Source organism: Microtus pennsylvanicus, chromosome 1, assembly GCF_037038515.1.
Source record: "Microtus pennsylvanicus isolate mMicPen1 chromosome 1, mMicPen1.hap1, whole genome shotgun sequence".
In the NCBI taxonomy this organism is placed as follows: Eukaryota; Metazoa; Chordata; class Mammalia; order Rodentia; family Cricetidae; genus Microtus; species Microtus pennsylvanicus.
The window spans coordinates 70,950,889-70,969,907 of NC_134579.1; the positions used below are offsets into that span (position 1 = coordinate 70,950,889).

At 47.6% G+C, this 19,019-nt stretch overlaps 1 protein-coding gene across 3 annotated transcripts in view; it reads left to right on the top strand.

Moving 5' to 3' along the window:
• Masp1 (MBL associated serine protease 1) overlaps nucleotides 1-19,019 on the top strand; it is a 65,043-nt gene that overhangs the window by 35,302 nt on the left and 10,722 nt on the right. The window contains exons 8-11 of one of the 3 annotated variants that reach the window (XM_075967724.1): nucleotides 307-385; nucleotides 6,918-7,055; nucleotides 8,280-8,354; nucleotides 12,273-14,654. In XM_075967724.1, the coding sequence (XP_075823839.1) occupies nucleotides 307-385; nucleotides 6,918-7,055; nucleotides 8,280-8,354; nucleotides 12,273-13,156 (1,176 nt within the window). In that variant the 3' untranslated portion in view covers nucleotides 13,157-14,654. Of the gene's footprint in view, nucleotides 1-306; nucleotides 386-2,938; nucleotides 3,657-6,917; nucleotides 7,056-8,279; nucleotides 8,355-12,272; nucleotides 14,655-18,360; nucleotides 18,499-19,019 lie in introns of those variants that run through there. The other 2 variants (XM_075967733.1, XM_075967729.1) reach the window with 2 other exon arrangements.

A 19,019-nucleotide genomic window follows, 5' to 3' on the forward strand; every position in this document is an offset into this window, starting at 1 on the left:
CAGTTTGCCTCCGCTGGCCCTCTCTAGGTGACGCTGTCTGCTAGCTCTAGCTAGAGAAGCATTGCTCTCAAACTAGAGCCAAAACTATAGCTTCTTCTCTAGTGGCCATTGCCTGTGCCCCGAGTATAAATGGGGGTGACAAAAAGAGCAGCCATCGCTTAGGTTATAGGCAAGTTTACCTTTGGGACTCCCTGGTGGAATTCCCAGTTGAAGATAGCCAGGTTCGAGGTCGGAGTTGTCTTTGCTAGGAAATGTGTTCTAATCCACTCCCTCCTGCTTTTCGTTCCCTTCTGGGTTTCTTTTCAGGACAGTGAGATAATGGATATGTTCCAGATTGAGTGTCTGAAGGACGGAACATGGAGTAACAAGATCCCCACCTGTAAAAGTAAGAGAACGAAACGGATGGGCTACAACGATGCATTTCCTCGTGGTGGGGTCAGAGTCGGGACCATGCAGGGTTGTAAGCCTTGCCAGGGCTCTCTAGGAAGGGTGTCATATAAAAGCGGGACAAAGGAATATGAGAGCCCATTTCAGAAATAAGAGTCACACACACACACACACACACACACACACACACACACACACACACACACAGGCTTTTTGAACTGTCTAGCTTACTTTCCAAACACAAAATTTCCTCCCCACCTACAGACAGGGAACTGAATGCGGTGAAGGACTATATTCCTCAAGGTCTGGAATGAGCCTGAGCTCGGGAATTGCTGGTTAGAAAAACTAGTTTGGCACCCATGTGCGGTGTCAGTCATGTGATGACGAAAGTCTCCATGCCGGCCACTCCCCCTCTAAGTCTTCTGGGTCAGCTGGTGACGTAGAGCTGCCTAGGGAGGGCTGTGATGTGAGCACAGAGGACCTATATGAAGTAGAGGACACTTGCTCTGGTGACCCAGACTTCTTGCCTTGTGGCCCCCTAACGTATTACATGACCATGAGCAAGATCTTTTGCTGTAAGAGCTTAGACTTGCTCTGTTTCAGACTTGCCTTCATTCTAGAACATGTGCCAATGGGTCTAGAGAGGAATAATCCACCTAAATTGGCTATTGAGTTTTTAATGAGAATATAGATTCCTAATTACTACTCTGTTACTCCCATACCCTTGAGATTTCGAATGTGAAAGTTTGGACCATGATTTTAACAACTATGTATGGCAGTCGGGGCTGGGGGAGGAGGCTCGGGACTTGCTTTAGAGGAAGAATGAGAAGTCCAGATATTACAGTCAATCATATCGGTGCCTGTTTCATGATTTTCGGCTCTTTCCCTTTTCCTTTCTCCTAAAGAGCTCCCATCTGGCATTCAGACATGTCCCTTCCCTCTGTGCCCAAGGAATCCTGGCAGGAAGACTCCCTTGAGGCAAACCCCAGGCAGCACCTAAAACCAGAATGGGCTTGTTTCCTTTTTCATGTGGTAAAGGGTGGTGGCCAAGCCCTAAGAAGGGAAAAAACTGGCCTTTTATAATAAGGTCAGCACCTACTGTATGCCAATGCAGACTTCTGTAGAGAATTCAGGTGGAAAGGAAGGGGTCTAGCCTGAGGACCTCAGATGCTCCTCCAGTAGGTGGTCCAGTGCACAATGTGACTGAGTTCTGAGCTAGGTCCCCTGTAGAGCAGAAGCAAAGATCATTCTGAATATCAGCGAAGTGTCTGGTGCTCAGGACAGAACCGCACTCTGTAGTCGGGAAGTTGTGACTTTAAATGTAGATTCTAGCGGTTGGGTGGGCCTAGCTAATTTACTCATACTCTTTTGGCCCCATCCTCTCTGATCAAGATTGTGGTGAGAACTAACTGGGTTACTACACACACTGCGACTGTAGAGAGCCAGAAATACATTCAATGCAAAGCGCACTTAGTTCTACCTACCCCACCGCCATTGGCGGGCAGGGGTTTCATACTTTGTCTCATATTTCTTGAAAGCATAAAGTTCTATTAGTACTTTTCCCTGGTAGAACACATGGGTTACTATAATGGACATGTTGACAGAGTAAGGTCATATCTGATAGCATCGTTTTCTGTGACCTATGCTAGAAAGCCACGGAACATCCTATCATTTTACACTTAAGAGTTGACCCAATTCATTCACATTAAGCTAGATCAGGGCTGTTACAGCTCTTGTTAGCACACAGCCAGCGGCTTTGAGCATCTGAGGGTACCTTGTACTCTGCTCGGTCCCAGGGAAGACGCACAGGTATGGCAGGCAGGTTGAATCATTGGGAACACGCAGGGAGGAGTTGGAGCCAGACCAGACATACACAAGGTGGGACTAAGGAGAGAGGTGATAGCATGCTCGCCTAGGATGCACAACCTAGGATGCGCTGGATCCAGTCCCCAGTCTCTGCCAAACATAACAGCACATGCTTGCAACTCCAGCGCTCCAGAGATGGAGAAAGGAGGCAGACAGATAGGCCTGTAAGGTCATCTTCAGCTATACAGTGAGTTCAAGGCCAGCCTAGGCCACATGATATTCCGTCTAAAAGATAAAAAAGGAAAAACGATAAAAAATGTACAGAAGAACAGGAAGTGGGAATTATGGGCTGTTGTCTTGGCCCTGCCTCCACTTTGTGCTGACAAGTCCCGCTATCCTCCGAATGCCATCTGTCAAATAAACATTGTGGCCAGATGAATGCAAAGCTCCCAGCCAGGGGCAGAATTTCATCTTCATCAGGAGCCAGGATGTAAGACTATGCAAATTCTCAGAGTGATACAAATTCAGCAATCCCAAACTGTCCTTCACACTGGCTGTGCCTGCACTGCATTCTTTGTGTTCTGGTAGAGTGGTTTCTGTATTTCCTGCATGAACTATTTCTGCTTTGCTTGCTAACTTTTCTCTCTCTTCCTTTTCTCTCTCTCTCTCTTTTTCTCCCCCCTTCTCTCTCTCTGCTTCCTTCCCTTTGTCTCCTGATCCTACTATGACTTCACCATGGTGACAGAGAGCGAGATCGATTTGGAGAACGAATCCGAGTCAGAGCCAGTGACAGAGTGAATGACAATGACGGGAACCCCACACAGTGCAGACATCAAGGAACGGATTATTAACTGAGAACCCCCCCCCCCCCGTCTCAGAACTACCCCACCTAGCCCCACCCACCGACACTCCATTGCCTACTTTAGTGTGGATTAGAATGGATGCTGAGCTTGGCAGCTGCGCCTCAGCAGAGGAAAGTGCTGCCTTCGAGAGAACAAATTCTCTCTTGATGATATCCCCACCATTCAGATGAACTCCAAAAAGCAATGAAAAGACAATGGGTGATTTTTTTTAATCTCTAAGAAAACTGTACTTGTCTCAATGGAAAATATGTCCTTGTGTTGAGAAACACAAATTTAATATACAATCATATGTCCAAGATCAACATGGACCCTGGCTGCTGATCAACTCCGTACTATAAGTTTAAAAGGGTCAGGATGCCAACTACTTGATGACTTTCAAGTTTTGGGGTTCTACTACTGTCTTAACAACCACGCATTTATAAAACGAATAATAACACCGAGTGTGGACTTTTGAGAATCTGGATGTTTTCTCATTCAGAATGTGTATTTCCCATCTACACTGTTTCGGGCTGAAATTCTACTCTCTGAGGCTTTTTACTACTGGGGCTTACAGGTTTGGTGTTTCTTAAAACTCGTCGATTAAAAGCCTGAAAGAATGAGCATCAGTCGCATCTGGAGGCAGTGGTCCTCGGCTCAGGGTGATGGTTGTAACTAGGACAGTGAAGAAAGAGCCGAGGCACATGAGCATGCGCGCTGGGATCTGCAAGACAATGTCTGCCTGCTCAGAGCACACATAGCAGAGAGGCCCTGCTTCTTAGTCTATGACTACCCAATCTAATGATTAGATGGTCGCTTAATGAGGGCAGGATTCTGCAAGTGTGGACAATGGGCAGTCTGGAGAGTGAGGTGCTGTCTTAGGGTAGAGGTGCCCTTGATAGAAGAGATGGGATGGACACTAAAGACAAGTGTCATCTGGGCAAATGTTTGCCAGGCCACAAAAGTCTCGAGAATCCTTATGTAAGAGAAAGATTTGAAATGTGTCCAAGCAATTGTCATAACAAAGAACGTGAGATGTGTATCACATGAGAGATGTGAGTGACGATTTCAAGGACAGAAGAACGTGACCTGTCCAGTTAGAAGGACTTCAACCCTTTTAGGAAGAAGCAGTAGTGGCATGGAAACCCAGTGCCCAGATATCAGGGGTGGCACGGGCGATGCCTGTAATAAGGACATGGAATGCTGGAGAGTCTGATGACATTGGAGTATAGGTGTCCTGAGGGAAAGAGATGAGGCTAGGAAGGTGGTACCAGGGTCAGGTGCTTATATAGGGCTTCTCTAAGAAGCCCGTGAACTAAGGAAAGCATGTTTCGAGTTTAAGCCAAGAAAGATGTTTTGGAAGAAGCAATCAGAGAGACAAGATGTGGGATAACACTGCTCGTACCAGAGTGGTGAGCAGAGCAGGCTAAGGAAGAGGAGGAGAGAAAAATATTCTGACTCTCTAGGATATAGAAGTGGTCAAATACAAAAAGAGGGTGCATTCGTTTCCATAGCTAACAAGCTACCTCAAAGATGGCGGCTAACACTGGTGTGCACTGACTGCTCTGGAAGTTAGGAGTCTGGATGTCCCAGTCTCAGAGATTTGATCATCATCTCTAAGGCTAAATTCTAGCCTGTCAGGAATTGTGTTGTCTGGAGCTCGAGGCCCTCTGGAAAATCCTCAGAGTGAGGACAGAGGCAAACGCATAACAAGGAGAAACCCTTATTAATCTGCTGGGGACACCGTTTCACACACACACACACACACACACACACACACACACACACACTGATTGTGTCAGGCAAGAAGCCTTTGTGCTCTTGTGATATTTGCCTCCTATCAAAGGCACAGCACTTTCTCCCTGTCATGCTGCGCCTGAGTAGAAGGTTGCTCCGTTATCCCTGACTACAGTTGAGCTGACTTGGCCCTCTCTTTTCTGTTTGCCATCTCCTCTCTCAGGCAGCTGTATCAGTGGGCAGAGTTACATACCTGGGGCAATGTGAAAGGATGCCCTCTCCTGAGAAAATAACCCCTACTAACACCAACCACTCAAGCCAAGCACTCAGTTCCCCCATGAGGGACAGGAGAGTTGAGTCAGGAGGCTTACTGAAGCTAAAGAAACTTCCAGCAGGCTCAGGGAGGCAGCAGTAATATCAGTATCTAGGTACCAGTCTAAGGGATTTCCTAAAGGTAGAAGGTTGGCTTCAAGTCTCATCAGGAAAGTAAATTTTAATCTACTTAGGGTTTTAAACAGCAATTTCTATTTCTTGCTATCCTGGTGCTAACCTTCATATGCTTACCTCATGAACTGCAAAAACATCTGTATTCTGGGTTATCAATGAAAAGGAACATCTGTATTCTGGGTTATCAATGAAAAGAAACATCTATATTATGGGTTATCAATGAAAAGGAAGTCATTTGTTCTGGGGGCTTGAAGGCCAGGACCCCTTTGGGTAAGAAATACCCAAGTGAACTTCCTTTCCTCATTCCCTTTTATTGAATCTGGAAGGCACCGTAATCAGACAAATTGTAACTTAGGTAACTCCAGTCAATCTAAAGGTGAGTTAAAGATCTAGGGTTAAAAACCACAACATCTAACCGACACTCTCTGACTGGTGCTCAGAGCTTAGCTGCCTCTCCCCAGTGGGTCAACTTGAGGGGGAGGCGGAATTTTGGAAATTCTTCCAGAACTCTAGCATTATCGACAGGTAACATTCACATCAGCCAGCTAATGTTCACTATTTAACCGGAAAGCAGATGTCCAGGAACAGCTCGTACCACTCACTGGAACAACACCGAATCCAAGGTCAGGGCTAGTTCTCACTCCAACAATAATTGCCTGGGTGACTTTGGACCAGTGAGTCTTCCCCCTCTGCTTATCTCTAACACAAAGAGGAAGTTCTACGGGGTCTGCCTCAGTTCCTTTTCCAGCTGTGGATTCCCATGTTTTTCCAACTCTGACAAAGACTATTCTATGTAGAATTGGGGTTTCCTTAAAAACAAGCAGCATTTCCTAGTCCTTGGAAAGAAACCAATAGATTGGGTCCTCAGACTCTGATGCAACCATGAAAAGATGTCCTGACCAGGCTGACGCATGCTGAGCTCCATCCATGCTAGCAACTCACCTAAAACGTGGCTAGACAAGCAAGCTTCCTAAATACCATCCGGAGGTGGCGTCTGTGGTCAAGTTCTATACTAAGAGGATAGCCAGCCCCAGTATCCAACAACTATCAGAGGAGACAGCAAGCAGGTGGAGATTGGAAGTTCATCCATCACGGCTCTCCCTGTTTCTGTGACAGATAAGCTGCCTGCAGGAAGTCAGCAGGGTGGAGCTGTATACTCACATAGGAACTGGGTTGTTCTGTTTGTTTGGTTGTTTGGTTGGTTTTGTTGTTTTAATACTAAGTTCCAATGTGATCACATTAAATGTTCTTCTTCAGCCTGTGGTTGGGACTGGAAAAAAAGGAAGATGACTTGGTTTAGGTCAGCCAGAATTTTCTCATTGAGCTGTGGGCTTCATGCCTGGGCAATGGAAGCAGAGAGGATTGCAAAACAAACTGGAAGTCAATGAGGCTACGGTGGGGGAGAAACTCTGGTCCCCATAAATCTCCACATGCCTGCTCCTGCCCTCGAATTGACACCAGGGCAGGCGAGCTGACCATAGAGTACGACTGTAATGGAGAGATACCCAAAGTGAAGATGCCAGCTATACGGACGGTATATGGCACAGGTGCAGGCGTACCAGTCGAATAGGATACAATATTTCTCCCTGGAGATGGGTGTAATATATAACCTGAATATCTAGGGATGATAGATAGATGCCCTGGTGACCCTGAGAGGAAGAATAAACAATAGCTAAGGGGGTCACACTTCTTCTCTCTCAGTTGTAGACTGTGGAGTCCCAGCAGGGTTGAAACATGGACTGGTGACCTTCTCCACAAGAAACAACCTCACGACATACAAATCTGAGATAAGATACTCCTGCCAGCAGCCCTATTACAAGATGCTTCACAATGTCACTGGTAAGTCCCCTACACCAACGGTACCTCCTTCTTCTTGGGCCTCGGGCCTCAGGTGAAACAGCTCTAGGAGGAGTGGCTGCCTAGATATGTGCAAGGCCTTGAGATACAAAGTGTCCTGTCCCATAAGGCATAGCATTTGGCCCTTGCTCCCCAGATGGTCAAAGTGGTAGGTCCGTTTAGACACGCTCAAGTCATCCCAAGACCAAAGCCAAGGTAGTTTTTTCTTTCACCTTGAAATTCTTAAAATATTCTAGTAAAATATGGAGCCTGTTGGAGGCGCATGAAAGATACATACATCACAAAACCAGAGAAGAGTTGGGCCTCTCAAGGAAGTCTGGACTCTTCCTGAATTAATTCCCTCACGTGTCTGAGCTAGAGCTAGGATTTCTAGAAAATGGCCACTGCAGCTGACCCCACTGTTCTCTGCCTCCTCTGGGTTGACCAGACCAAAGCCCTCCAGTAAAGTTGTAACACCCCTGTGGGGCTTCCTTCAGAGACACACTGTTATGTCTCACACAGAGGTCAGATGGACTGAGGGAATGAGAAGCAGTCAGTCCTTTCAGCAGGAAATCCAATGTGTGCCAGACCAAGACCCAAACACAGCCACAGTTGTTGCTGTCCAGGTCTCTGCATGGTTTCTGGCCAAGGTTCTTGCCTCCCCCCACTCCCTCACCCCTGGGGTCAGGAGGTAGCACATAGGCCAAAGGGGAACAACCCTCATGGAGACGAGAAAGTCTGCCCTCTGAACAGGATCACTGAGGGAACAGTCCCTTAGTTCCTCTACGTCTCCAATGCTCACCTTTAAATCAGGAAGTGAGCCATAGCTCATGGAGTAATTGTCAGGCCCCAATTGGGCAGTGAACACAGAGCTTAAAGAAGGGCGAGAGAGGCATGTGTGCAGCATCGAACTCGGTGAGCAGAGGTTCTGTGACCCGTGAGACAGACACAGGTGCCAGGGCCAGGAGCACAGAGGAGGGCACAGGCTACCCTCAGGTAGGCGGGGTTAGACTGTAAGAGCCTGTGGAGCCGGGCTGAAGAATGTGGTGTTTAATTCTGAGGACAGTAATTCAGAGCTGAAGAGAAAGTTTCTTCGCGGGGTGAGAGGGTGCAGAGATGTCCGGCTGCAGTGATCCACGTTTAGAATAATTGAGAACCAAGACCTATTTTTTTGGACATTCCATGTAATCATTTTCTTTCTCTGCTCTCACCTTTTTACCCACAAAGGTATCTATACGTGTTCTGCACATGGGGCCTGGACAAACGAAGTACTCAAGAGAAGCCTCCCCACCTGCCTTCCAGGTACCTCATCCACCGAGTTCTCTGTCTCATGGTTTCCTATACCAGGTCTGTGAATGTGAAGCTGAGAAGGAAATGCTTTGTTGTTGAAGTGATGTCATCAGAAGGTTAAAGGTCAGAAAAACCTAGCCCTACCTCTTCTCAAACCAACCCGTGTGGTGTCTGTACTCAGGCGACTTTAAAATCCCTCCTATCTCTTTGTTGTTCAACTCCAATCCTTTCCCAAAGCAATTCATGTGTGCAGCCGGTGCGGTGCCAGGGAAGTGAAGAGAGTGGACCCTCTGTCCTTAGGCATAAACCAGGCCCCAAAGGAGATAATGATAATGTGCTCTTGAACCCCCAAAGAGTCATGTGCACACATTGTTCAGATTCTGTCTCCATGTTTCATCTACTGGCCCCACCGTAAAGTGGAAAGAGGGTTTTAAGGTAGCAAGGGGTGCCAGAATGAATATAGATGTTGGGGAGTTTGCCTTGGCATGAGAAGTATAGGGATTACTAGGTTTGCATCATGCCTCACAATGCATCCATATACAATTAGAAAGTTATAGCCTAAGATTACACCACCTTAAGGCTAAACACAACCCACAGAAACTAACTTCAGTATATGCAATGCTGTAACTTATACGTTTTTAATTTCTAAAATTCAAGAACCACAGCAATTAAAAGATAGCAGTGCTTCAGAAGAGCACCGAGGAACACTGGGATGTCATTGTCCTTCCCGGCTCTGTGCACAGCAGCTTCGCCTCTGGTGGCCTCCATGTTTTACTGAATGGGCAGACTGAGATAGTGTACTGTATGGATGGCACAGGCTAGCAGCCCTTGGTGCTCAGTTAGTAGGCTTCTAAATATTGGGTTAACCATGAAAACAACAGGCCAAGGAGTTTTCGGAGATTAACCCTCATGGCAGCAAGAGCACAGCAGCATTTGAGTCTGCTCCACCGCAGGGACACTGGGCTCCTCGGAAGGGGAAGTAAAGGTGCATACTTGTGCAGGAATAGGGGGGCGAACACCAGGAAAGGACTGAGGCCACGTCGCTCTCACTTTTACCAGTTCCACTCACCTTAAGTTGTCTTGAAGGCAAGTTCACGGACTCAAAGTGGGGATTACTTTAAAAACAGCAGAACGGTGGGTCTATGGAAAACTGGAAATTCAGATGCTCATACTCCTAAAAGATTATGTGGCCAAGAAAACTAAGATAAGTTGCCATACTAGAAAGCCACAATGTGATGTCTAGTTGGGGAACACATACCTGGCTGGGGGCATGCTTGCTGCAGCTGCTTCCCAGTGGAGTCTTTGGTAAGAAATCATGTTATCTGGGCCTGGGATTCCATACCTCAGAAATGAGTGGCCAAGACCAAGAAATGGCTCACATTTTATGGTTCTCGGTGGTCATCGGCCTCACCCTGTGAACAGCGCCTTGGATACACTGAGTCATGAAATTTTTTTAACACACAGAGTTTGGCAGAACCATAATGTATCATTGTACCATGCTAGAACTTTTTAAATTCTTTCCTTCTGAAAGCCTGGGTAGCAAGCCAGAACGAACAAAACCATTTCAGCCAGTGCCACAGCATCTACCCTTTGGGGGGTGGAGGGCCATAAACAGTCGGGAGTCACATTTTTTTCCTGACATGAAAACTAAGGATCCGAAGGGTGTGGTGACTTTTGCAAGGCTACCTTTGGAGTTGGGGCTGAACTAACTCAGAACATTGCTGTCTACATAGGCAGGGCTGTGCTTTCCTTGACGGATCATAGGTGCTTCATCCAAAGGTATTCAGAATCTCAGAGCATCACCTTTCTGTTTTAAGGAACCTGCTTCCTTTGGTACCCACTATTTTTTATTTTCTGTTTCAATCTGACCATCACCAAAGCTTTGGACATTCCAAGAACGTTCTCTGTCCAAGGGAAGACTTAGAAAGTCGAAGCAAAAGCAATAGAGGAGAAGGATGTGGAAGAGGAGGGTCCTGTTTCAGTAACCCCCCCCCCCCCATGACCTGTTGCATTATTTAACCTCTTGAACACAAAATCAAAGTTACATCAGAAATAAAACATTGTAACGGGCAAATGAAGCTAGTCACCCCCCACCCCCACCCCCGTGCATGACGCAGGTTGAATTTCCTTTTATTAACATAATGACTCTCAGTCAGCAATAACCTTTTCTGAAACTTTGTTTCTCCATATATAAATTAGCTGTTCTCTAACATTCTTTGAGTTGTGACCTTCTGTGAGCTTGGGAAATATTTGCACTTTGGTTTGGGAGAGGAGCCGTTCGTTGTTGGCCATGAGTTCTGTTGTGACATGGACTGAGACACCTCACCAGATTTTAGCCTTTGTCTGCTAGATGAGTTTTTAAGGCCCAGCATGTCACAGACCTACCTTGAAATGTCACCTTGCTGTCTGCTGTTTGCGATGAGAGACTGGCCCTCAACCTCAAAGCCCAGACCAGAAAAGCTTAGAAGGTTTGTTCACATCTGGCTTGGAATAAAAGACAGGATGGCCCAGGACCGTGGATGAAGCATTTGGCACTGGGAAGAATAGCATCCGAAAAGCATTAGCCTGTTGAAAGTTTACCCTCCCAAAGTCTCAAGAGAACCCAAATATTCCTCTGCCTCTTAAGAATTGTTAGAAGTGCCCAGGGCCAAAGAGGATAGCCTGACCATTGCAACAGGAAGCGCACACCCACACACCAGCCTCAAACACCCTTCCTGGGAAACGCCCATATGAGTCTGTCTATGGCCAGGGAGGGTTTGTTACTGAAGACCCTCTGCTCATAAACCAGAGACGTTTGACTGTGGGGGTCTGGTGACACATGTGTGTGCTCGGGGTGCAGCTCAGAGGAACGACGTTTTCTCTCTTAAAGGTACTAAAGGGCCCCTGGGGGCAATGATGGGTGACCTTGAGCAGGATTTACCCATCATTGCTTGTGGATTATGCCACCTTCTCCTTACCCTTAATGCACAAACATCAGCGAGCTCTTTAGACCAGAGCAATGAGTGAAGCCTATGACCGTGGTCTTAATATTGCTAAAGCAGTATAGGACACAGATGAAACATCTACCCTATGCTCTAGTTTAGATCTACCCAATCTAATAGCCATGTCAGCATGCACTAACCTTAACCTCTGGACAATGACATTAGTGTGTAGATTGCGGACACAGTAAACAAAGAAAAAAATCCAAGAAATTTAAAATTTGGAGATCATCCTTCAGATGTTGAAATCTGGAGGTGACTCAGTTCATTTGGAAAGTGGAAAAGTGGGGTCAAGATCCCACGCGTCCCCGTCTGGTGTGGTGAAATCTACAAGATTCTCACGGAATTGAGTAGTTCTTCCATACGCTGCAAAAGTCATAAAATAAGAGCTAGTAACACACCCGTGCTACCGATGAGGGGACAGATCTTCTGGAAGTCACACAGCTTGCCTATGGCTCATAAAAAGGAGTTATGGAGTTAGAAGCTTGCCAGCTGACGACCGTAGTCTGATAGAAGGCCATTTAGGTTCCCTCTGCTTCTCTGCGGACATCTAGAGAAAATGCCAAGAGATTCTCTGAGTACCTGTAATGCAACGGCTTCTGGGAGAGAAGGCATCCTTCTAGAGAAGAAGAGTATAAGTGCCCCCAGCTAAGGATGGCCTGCCTAAATATGGTCCAGTCCAAAAGCGGTGTGACAGAAGAGTTTTAGGTTGGGCAAGGCCAATGCATAAAATGATCTGGAACATGAATAGCTCTGGCCATGGAGGTCCGCACTAGACTTAGGCTAAACTCAGAGCTAAATCACAGCTGAATCCTCCATATCTCGCTGAACTCAGGGAAGTGAGGGCTCCGTGGCGGCATAATCCACAGTGGTTGAGATGTGAATTTCTCTGGATTCTTTTCACATGGTTGACTCTGACCCTGACTCTTGTTTCCCCTCCTCCTTCTTACAGTGTGTGGGCAACCCTCCCGCCCCCTGCCGAACCTGGTCAAGAGGATTATCGGCGGTCGGAACGCTGAACTCGGCCTCTTCCCGTGGCAGGCCCTGATCGTGGTGGAAGACACATCGAGGGTACCGAATGACAAGTGGTTCGGGAGTGGGGCTCTGCTCTCCGAATCTTGGATACTCACAGCAGCCCACGTGCTACGCTCCCAGCGCAGAGACAACACGGTCATCCCTGTCTCCAAGGAACACGTCACTGTCTACTTAGGTCTTCACGATGTGAGAGACAAATCAGGAGCTGTCAATAGCTCTGCTGCCCGAGTCATACTCCATCCAGACTTCAACATCCAGAACTACAACCACGACATAGCTCTGGTACAGTTGCAGGAACCTGTGCCCTTGGGAGCCCACGTCATGCCCATCTGTCTGCCGAGACCTGAGCCCGAAGGTCCAGCCCCTCACATGTTAGGACTGGTGGCTGGCTGGGGCATCTCGAATCCTAACGTGACTGTGGATGAGATCATCAGCAGCGGCACGCGGACCCTGTCAGATGTTCTCCAGTACGTCAAATTGCCCGTGGTGTCACACGCTGAATGCAAAGCCAGCTATGAGTCTCGGTCAGGCAACTACAGTGTCACAGAGAACATGTTCTGTGCTGGCTACTATGAGGGTGGCAAGGATACATGCCTGGGGGATAGCGGTGGGGCCTTCGTCATCTTCGATGAGCTGAGCCAGCACTGGGTAGCCCAAGGCCTGGTGTCCTGGGGAGGACCCGAAGAATGCGGCAGCAAGCAAGTGTATGGCGTCTACACAAAGGTCTCCAATTACGTGGACTGGGTGTGGGAGGAGATGAACTCCCCGACGGCCGCAGGGGAGCTCCAGGTGGAACGGTGAATGCGTTTACTTCCCAGGGCCTGCCTCTCCTGCTTCAGATCGAGTGAGGTTACACTACACAATGCCAACAGCGTACCCCATGTTGCTTACCAGACCAAATAAACTGCCGCACACCTACCTAGCTGGTCACTCATCCCCCTGAGACAGGCCCCAGAGACTGGGGTTAATGGGGTGCAGGGAAAGCCTCTAGGCAAGAGAACTCAGCCCAAAGCTTCGAGCAGCCTCTTCCTCTCTCTTAGCCTCGCCTCTCCAGCAGTGCAGGGGAAGCTGTTCCAGAGGCCTCAGTCCTAAGTGTCAATCACTCCTAATCCCTGGTCAGTCTTGCTTTCTGCTTGGACCTGATCGTTAGGAAAGGAGTCCTTCAGCTGGAGTCTGTATCTGTGTGTTTGCCCAGCTCTGGCTTCTGGGCGGGCCCTAAGCCTAGTTCTTCATGTAGGAAAGAACTGCTCTGGATAGGGGAAGCAAGAGCAGAGCCTGAGCTAGCTCTCAGAGAACAGGACCTTGGAGAACTTTTCTTCCTGGAGTTTCTCTAGGAAAGCTTCCCTCAGTGAGAGGCTTATGCTTTGTGCTCTTAGAGTTTCAAATGGCTGAAAGTGTACTGCGAGGATTGTAGTGACTAAGGGCGGGGAAGAGAAACAGCTCTCCCGAGCCCCTTCAACACCTGCTGTCCACTCAGGGTGCATTGGACGTGTGCACCACTTCAAATACTAGCTGGCACCATAAGGTGTCAACACCTGCCACTCCACACAGACACAAAGCAACCTTCCAGCTCTGGAATGTAGTGTAGGAGATTCCCTGCCCCAGACACATGTATGGAGACCTGGCAACTGCTCGGAGAAAGAGAAGCCTGTGCCCCACGGTGCCCCGTTACTTCTCAGCAGGAAAACAGAAGAAAATATGGACTCAAGACATGATACAACACTCCAAGGCTATACTCAACCCTGGAGCCTGAGCTCGCCGGAGAATCTATCAAGTAGAACACTCCAAGCCATGCACTCCTTGGTGGTCCAGGAACCGAGGTCAGGGAAGCAAAAGCTCACTCATTGGAAAGAGATGGAGAGCCCTGAGTCCTGGGTTTTGTCTCGAGCTCTGCCTTCAACTGCCCATGTGACCCTTGACATTGTTTTCTTCTCTGAGCCTCGTCCTCAGGAGGATGAAGACAGTAGATCCCTTAGGGCCTGTCCAGCACTCTCAGTGACCTCCTGAGTGATTGCTAGTGGCATCCCTGGATCTCAGGGCTGAATTCTCTCCTTTCCCTGAGTTCACCAACCCAGGAACCTCCATCAGACAAAGGCAGCTGGAAAGGCCCGGAGAGGGATGTGGAGAGAACTGGGAAAAGTCAATCAAAACACACTCCTATATCTATGAATGGCACATGTAAAGGAAACTATATTTTGTATATTTAACACCACAGGCTTTGCTGCTCTCTGAGGGGCCTCTGCATACTGTTTCTCTTGTCAGGGGTCTGCGGTGGCAATAAATCTGTGGATAACCAACAGCCTTGGTTTGAGAGCTTGTTGTGAAATGTGTTCATTTTGATCTTTTAAAAAATAAATTTGCTTTCATTAGGCTCCCACCCCCTTTGTAGGCCCAGCTACTGACAACTGAGCATCATCTAAGATGAGGTAGGGAGGAAAAGCGGATGCTTATTGGTTGTTGACGTACTTCTTTCTCAGAAGTTAGGCTGTAACTGCCTTCATTTAACTGCCTACAATTGCATCCGTGGCTTCAAAGAGCTCACACTGGCAGACAAGACAGGGCTATGTGCATTAGGCATGAACTCCAGCAAAGGGAGCTAACTTCCACCAAAGGAATGAAATTAAAGTATTGTGGAAATGTGATTAAAAGTGTGACTGTATAATTACAGGGACCCAGCATGGTTCAGCAAAGGCTGCAAAGATTCGAGGAGACGGAAGGGCACAGTGGGAAAGAGTGGAAAAACTAGACAGCAGGCCTGAGCTGGAGACAGAACAGAGGACGCTGCCAGACAGACAGACAGTCTTATAAGCCCTGGCCTGCACCGTTTTCTAATCAGAGATGCTCTAACTGCATCTTGTTTGATTCATGTTATGGTACTTGCCGAGCATTGCAAATTGCTGAGTCTCACCCCTGGAAAGTCTGCATCCAACAGGGTCTGAGTATAGCTAGCATGGGAGGGGAAACGGCAAGGAAGGACTGTGCTTTTGAAAGTATCTTGGTGAGATATGCGGGCATGGTAATACAGAGAAGGCAGTTTAGCCCACTTAAATGGCTCATCAGCAGATCTTGGGCCACAGGAATCTCCTGAGGTGCTGCACACATGAGGGTACAAATGCAGAATCGGCTCCTGTGAGAGCAGAGCTGCTTCATGGGACACACACACACACACACGGCTTGCCTTCTTTGGGGGTTTGTATCATACTTTTGGCGTTGTGTCATCCTTTATATGCCGATGAGAACTAAAACAATCCTAAATTAGCCTTGAAAGCTTTACACATTGTGGTTTCAAAACCTGCCATGACTTGAAGTTGAAGATATTTTTGATTTGTATTCACTAACTACGTTGACTTTGGATTGTGGCATGTGGATTATTTGGAGCACGCTGTGATATGGAATGGGGAGATATATTATCCTATGTCTGGTAACTTTCTGCCTGCTTAGTGGCTGATAAGAAATAGAAGTGTAAGAAAATGGAGGTGACAAATGTGTGGTCAGTTCAGACATCAGAGTTCTGGGGTAGCCAAGGGAGGGAGGGTGGCTGGTGGAAGAAGAGGCCGAGGACTCAGCTTTGCTAGGCTTGACGAATTCGCAAGCAGTCCAGCTGGAATGTATATTACCAGTCCAGACTTTGGGACTTCAGAAGACAAAGCACTTTCGAGATAGGAGTTGATACTTAGAAACAATAGGTAGAATACGGCCTGGAGATAAAAGGTATTGTCTGGTGGAAAATTACAGAAAACAAAGGAAGCCAAGGACTTTAAAGAAAACACCAAGACAGAGGATTAAAGGCAAGAAAAAAAATGTGCTTGTGTCGCTAAGGAGGGAGACTGGATAGTGGGAAAGTGGTCACCTCTCCAGTGTGGACTGCAGATCAGAGTGGACATTCATCAAGACAGGACCCAAGCAGCTATCATCCTTTCTGAGGGCGGTCAGTGTGCAAGCTGTCTGTGTTTGAACTGCCTAATACCATCTCCCTCTACCCTCCCTCTCCCTCCTAGGCAGCCCCCTCCTTCCCTTGAGCCTTTCCCCTGCCTGAGAAGGGCTTTCAACTCTCCCTGCAGTATTGTCGTCTTGTCTCTGTGGCACCCAGTAAAAGTTAGGCTCGGTTTCCAGGCTTTGCTTCCTACAAACATATACATCTTTTGTTCTTACCACAGAACCTAATTTCAAACAAAAGCCTTGCTTCCCCTCCCTCGATTTCTGCTTTGTTCTTTGAAGTTGAAGTCTATCTCTCCTTTACTTCAAAGGATGGCCGACTTCAATAACTGGGGAGCCACAGGACAAGGAAAGGTTGTAAGAATGGAGAAAACACATTGCATATAATTTCAAAGCCGGTGTTCTCGCATATATGTAAGGATCACTGTTGAAGTTCCATTTAGGCCCCGAGCTGCCTAAATACAAGTCAGTTCCAAGGACGGCCTTTTTTCAGGAAATAGCACCTTACTCTAAATCCAGGTTCAACAAGGGGGAGAATGTGAAGGGGGCCTGTTCTGTCTTCTTGGAAGAGGCTTCACTGCAAGGGAAGAGAAGAGACTACTGACGTGAAAGGAAGTAGGGAAATGGAAAGTATACGTGTGTGTGTTTGTGTGCTTGCACGCGCACGTGTGTGTGTGTGTTGAAAAGCCTTCACCATGTTTTATAAAAGAAGGAGAGATGAAAACTATGGAAAAGCAGTAGTCCCCAGGGCCCCCAGTGTCTGCTGGGAATGGGGTAGGGTGCTGGCTTGGGCCACTGCCTATGAGCAGAACCACTGGGAGATGATACAGTTGGGATCAAGGGTGCAGCACTTTTGTCTGGGATTCAGCCCAGTCTTTGCTTTGAAAGTGGGGCAAGGCATCCTGGATCTAGAGAGCTCTGTGGGACCTGGAAGCCACATTGTTGAAGTTAGTGATTCTGGCTGGACTGGAACAAGTTCAGAGTTGGGGTCACATGACCCAGAATTATATTCTTGCCATTCCCTCATAGAATAACTTTTAACAAATCACACACTTTCTCTGGATTTTGACTGTTGTTGTTGTTTTGAGAAAGAGTTTCTCTGTATAATAGTTCTGGCTATCCCAATATTTTGTAGACCAGGTTGATCTCAAACTTGCAGAGATTGGGATGCCTCTGCCTCCCAAGTGTTGGAATTAAAGGCGTGCGCCATCGCCAGCCAGCAGACTCTGTCTTCATGAGGTGTCTGATAAGAGGGACACAGGGGTGATTTCTAAGAGCATTCAGCTGTGGGTTTGTCTGTGGTTCCACACCAAGGAAGGCAGAGGAGGAGGCAATAGGGCAGAACTGCACAGACTCTGAGGAAGACTTTCTCTGGGGACAAGGTCCCTGCTCACGGTGCAGGACACTTTTTTATTAGGAATCTGACCTTTCTGAGTCACAGAAAACCAACATCAAGAGGAGGAGGAAGAGGCAAGACGAAAGAAAGGGGGGAGATCTATAGGGTCACATAACTGAAAAGATCATTCCCACACTCTTTCACATGGTTCCCTGTCAGAGCCTAGCGCTGGGCTACGGCCCCGCCTCGACCCTTATCTTTCCATTATGCTTTTCTTGATGTTTGGCTGCCCTGTTCTCCTGTCCCCAGCATGTTCTCCACAAGACCCAAGCTGGCAGATCAAACAATAGCTCAGCAATTCTGGCAGAGAAAATCTTACTCTTTTTCTAATGTTGAGTAAAATCTTCAACCCAGACTTTAATTGGCTGTCCAAGAACACATCTCATTTTAAAGATACTGCTACGGCTCAGGATGCAGACCTTCAATAAGTCACATTCCTACTCCTGAAACCAGAGCTGAGGCCAATCACACTCAGGCTGCCTATGCCATGAATGGGGAAACCCTATACACACATGAAAACAAAACAAGACTTCAACAATAACACTGTTAGAAGGGCCAGTGGATGGCGGGTGATGTAGTGGTAACAGGTGTTCCTAACAGAATGATGATCTGGTAACCCTAGTGGGTGAAGTGGAGTATAGAATGTGACCTTCCCTCCCTCCTTTGGCTGCAGTGTGTGGTCTTCCCAAGTTCTCCCGGAAGCAGATCTCCAGGATCTTCAATGGACGCCCAGCCCAGAAGGGTACCACTCCATGGATTGCCATGCTCTCACACCTGAACGGGCAGCCCTTCTGTGGGGGTAGCCTTTTAGGTAAGGAGAGGGAGAAGGGGTGAAGGACTCGGGGCTGGGGACAGGGTGAGAGCTAAGGACCAACTTTCCCTTGAAAACTGGCCACTTCTTCCTTGAGAATCACTGCCCCCAGAAAGGGTGTGGACGAGCTGAAAAGCCAGCCTTCGGCTGGAACCACGACAAGCATACCCCGTGCTAATTCCGTGAGCTGTGGAGAACTTCCTGGATTCTGATCAGTCTCCTGACAGGTGGTTGGGCATGGATCATGACCCACGGCCTATACATGTGGCACAGAGATGGGACGGTCCAGAGCTGCTACATCAACCTGCTCAAAGTGTTTAGAAATGAAGGAACCCAGAGAACCGAGCGGCTGAATTGAACTCTTCTGTACACTCCGCTCTGTTTTACCGAGCAGATGGATATAGTCTGTATTCTAATTCTGTTAGTCACTTTCATACCAACTACTTTCTGCATATTAAATTTGTTTCCCATGGAGAAAAAAGGTGATGTTTGTCAAGGATCAAAGAGACTTGTGGGGCCTA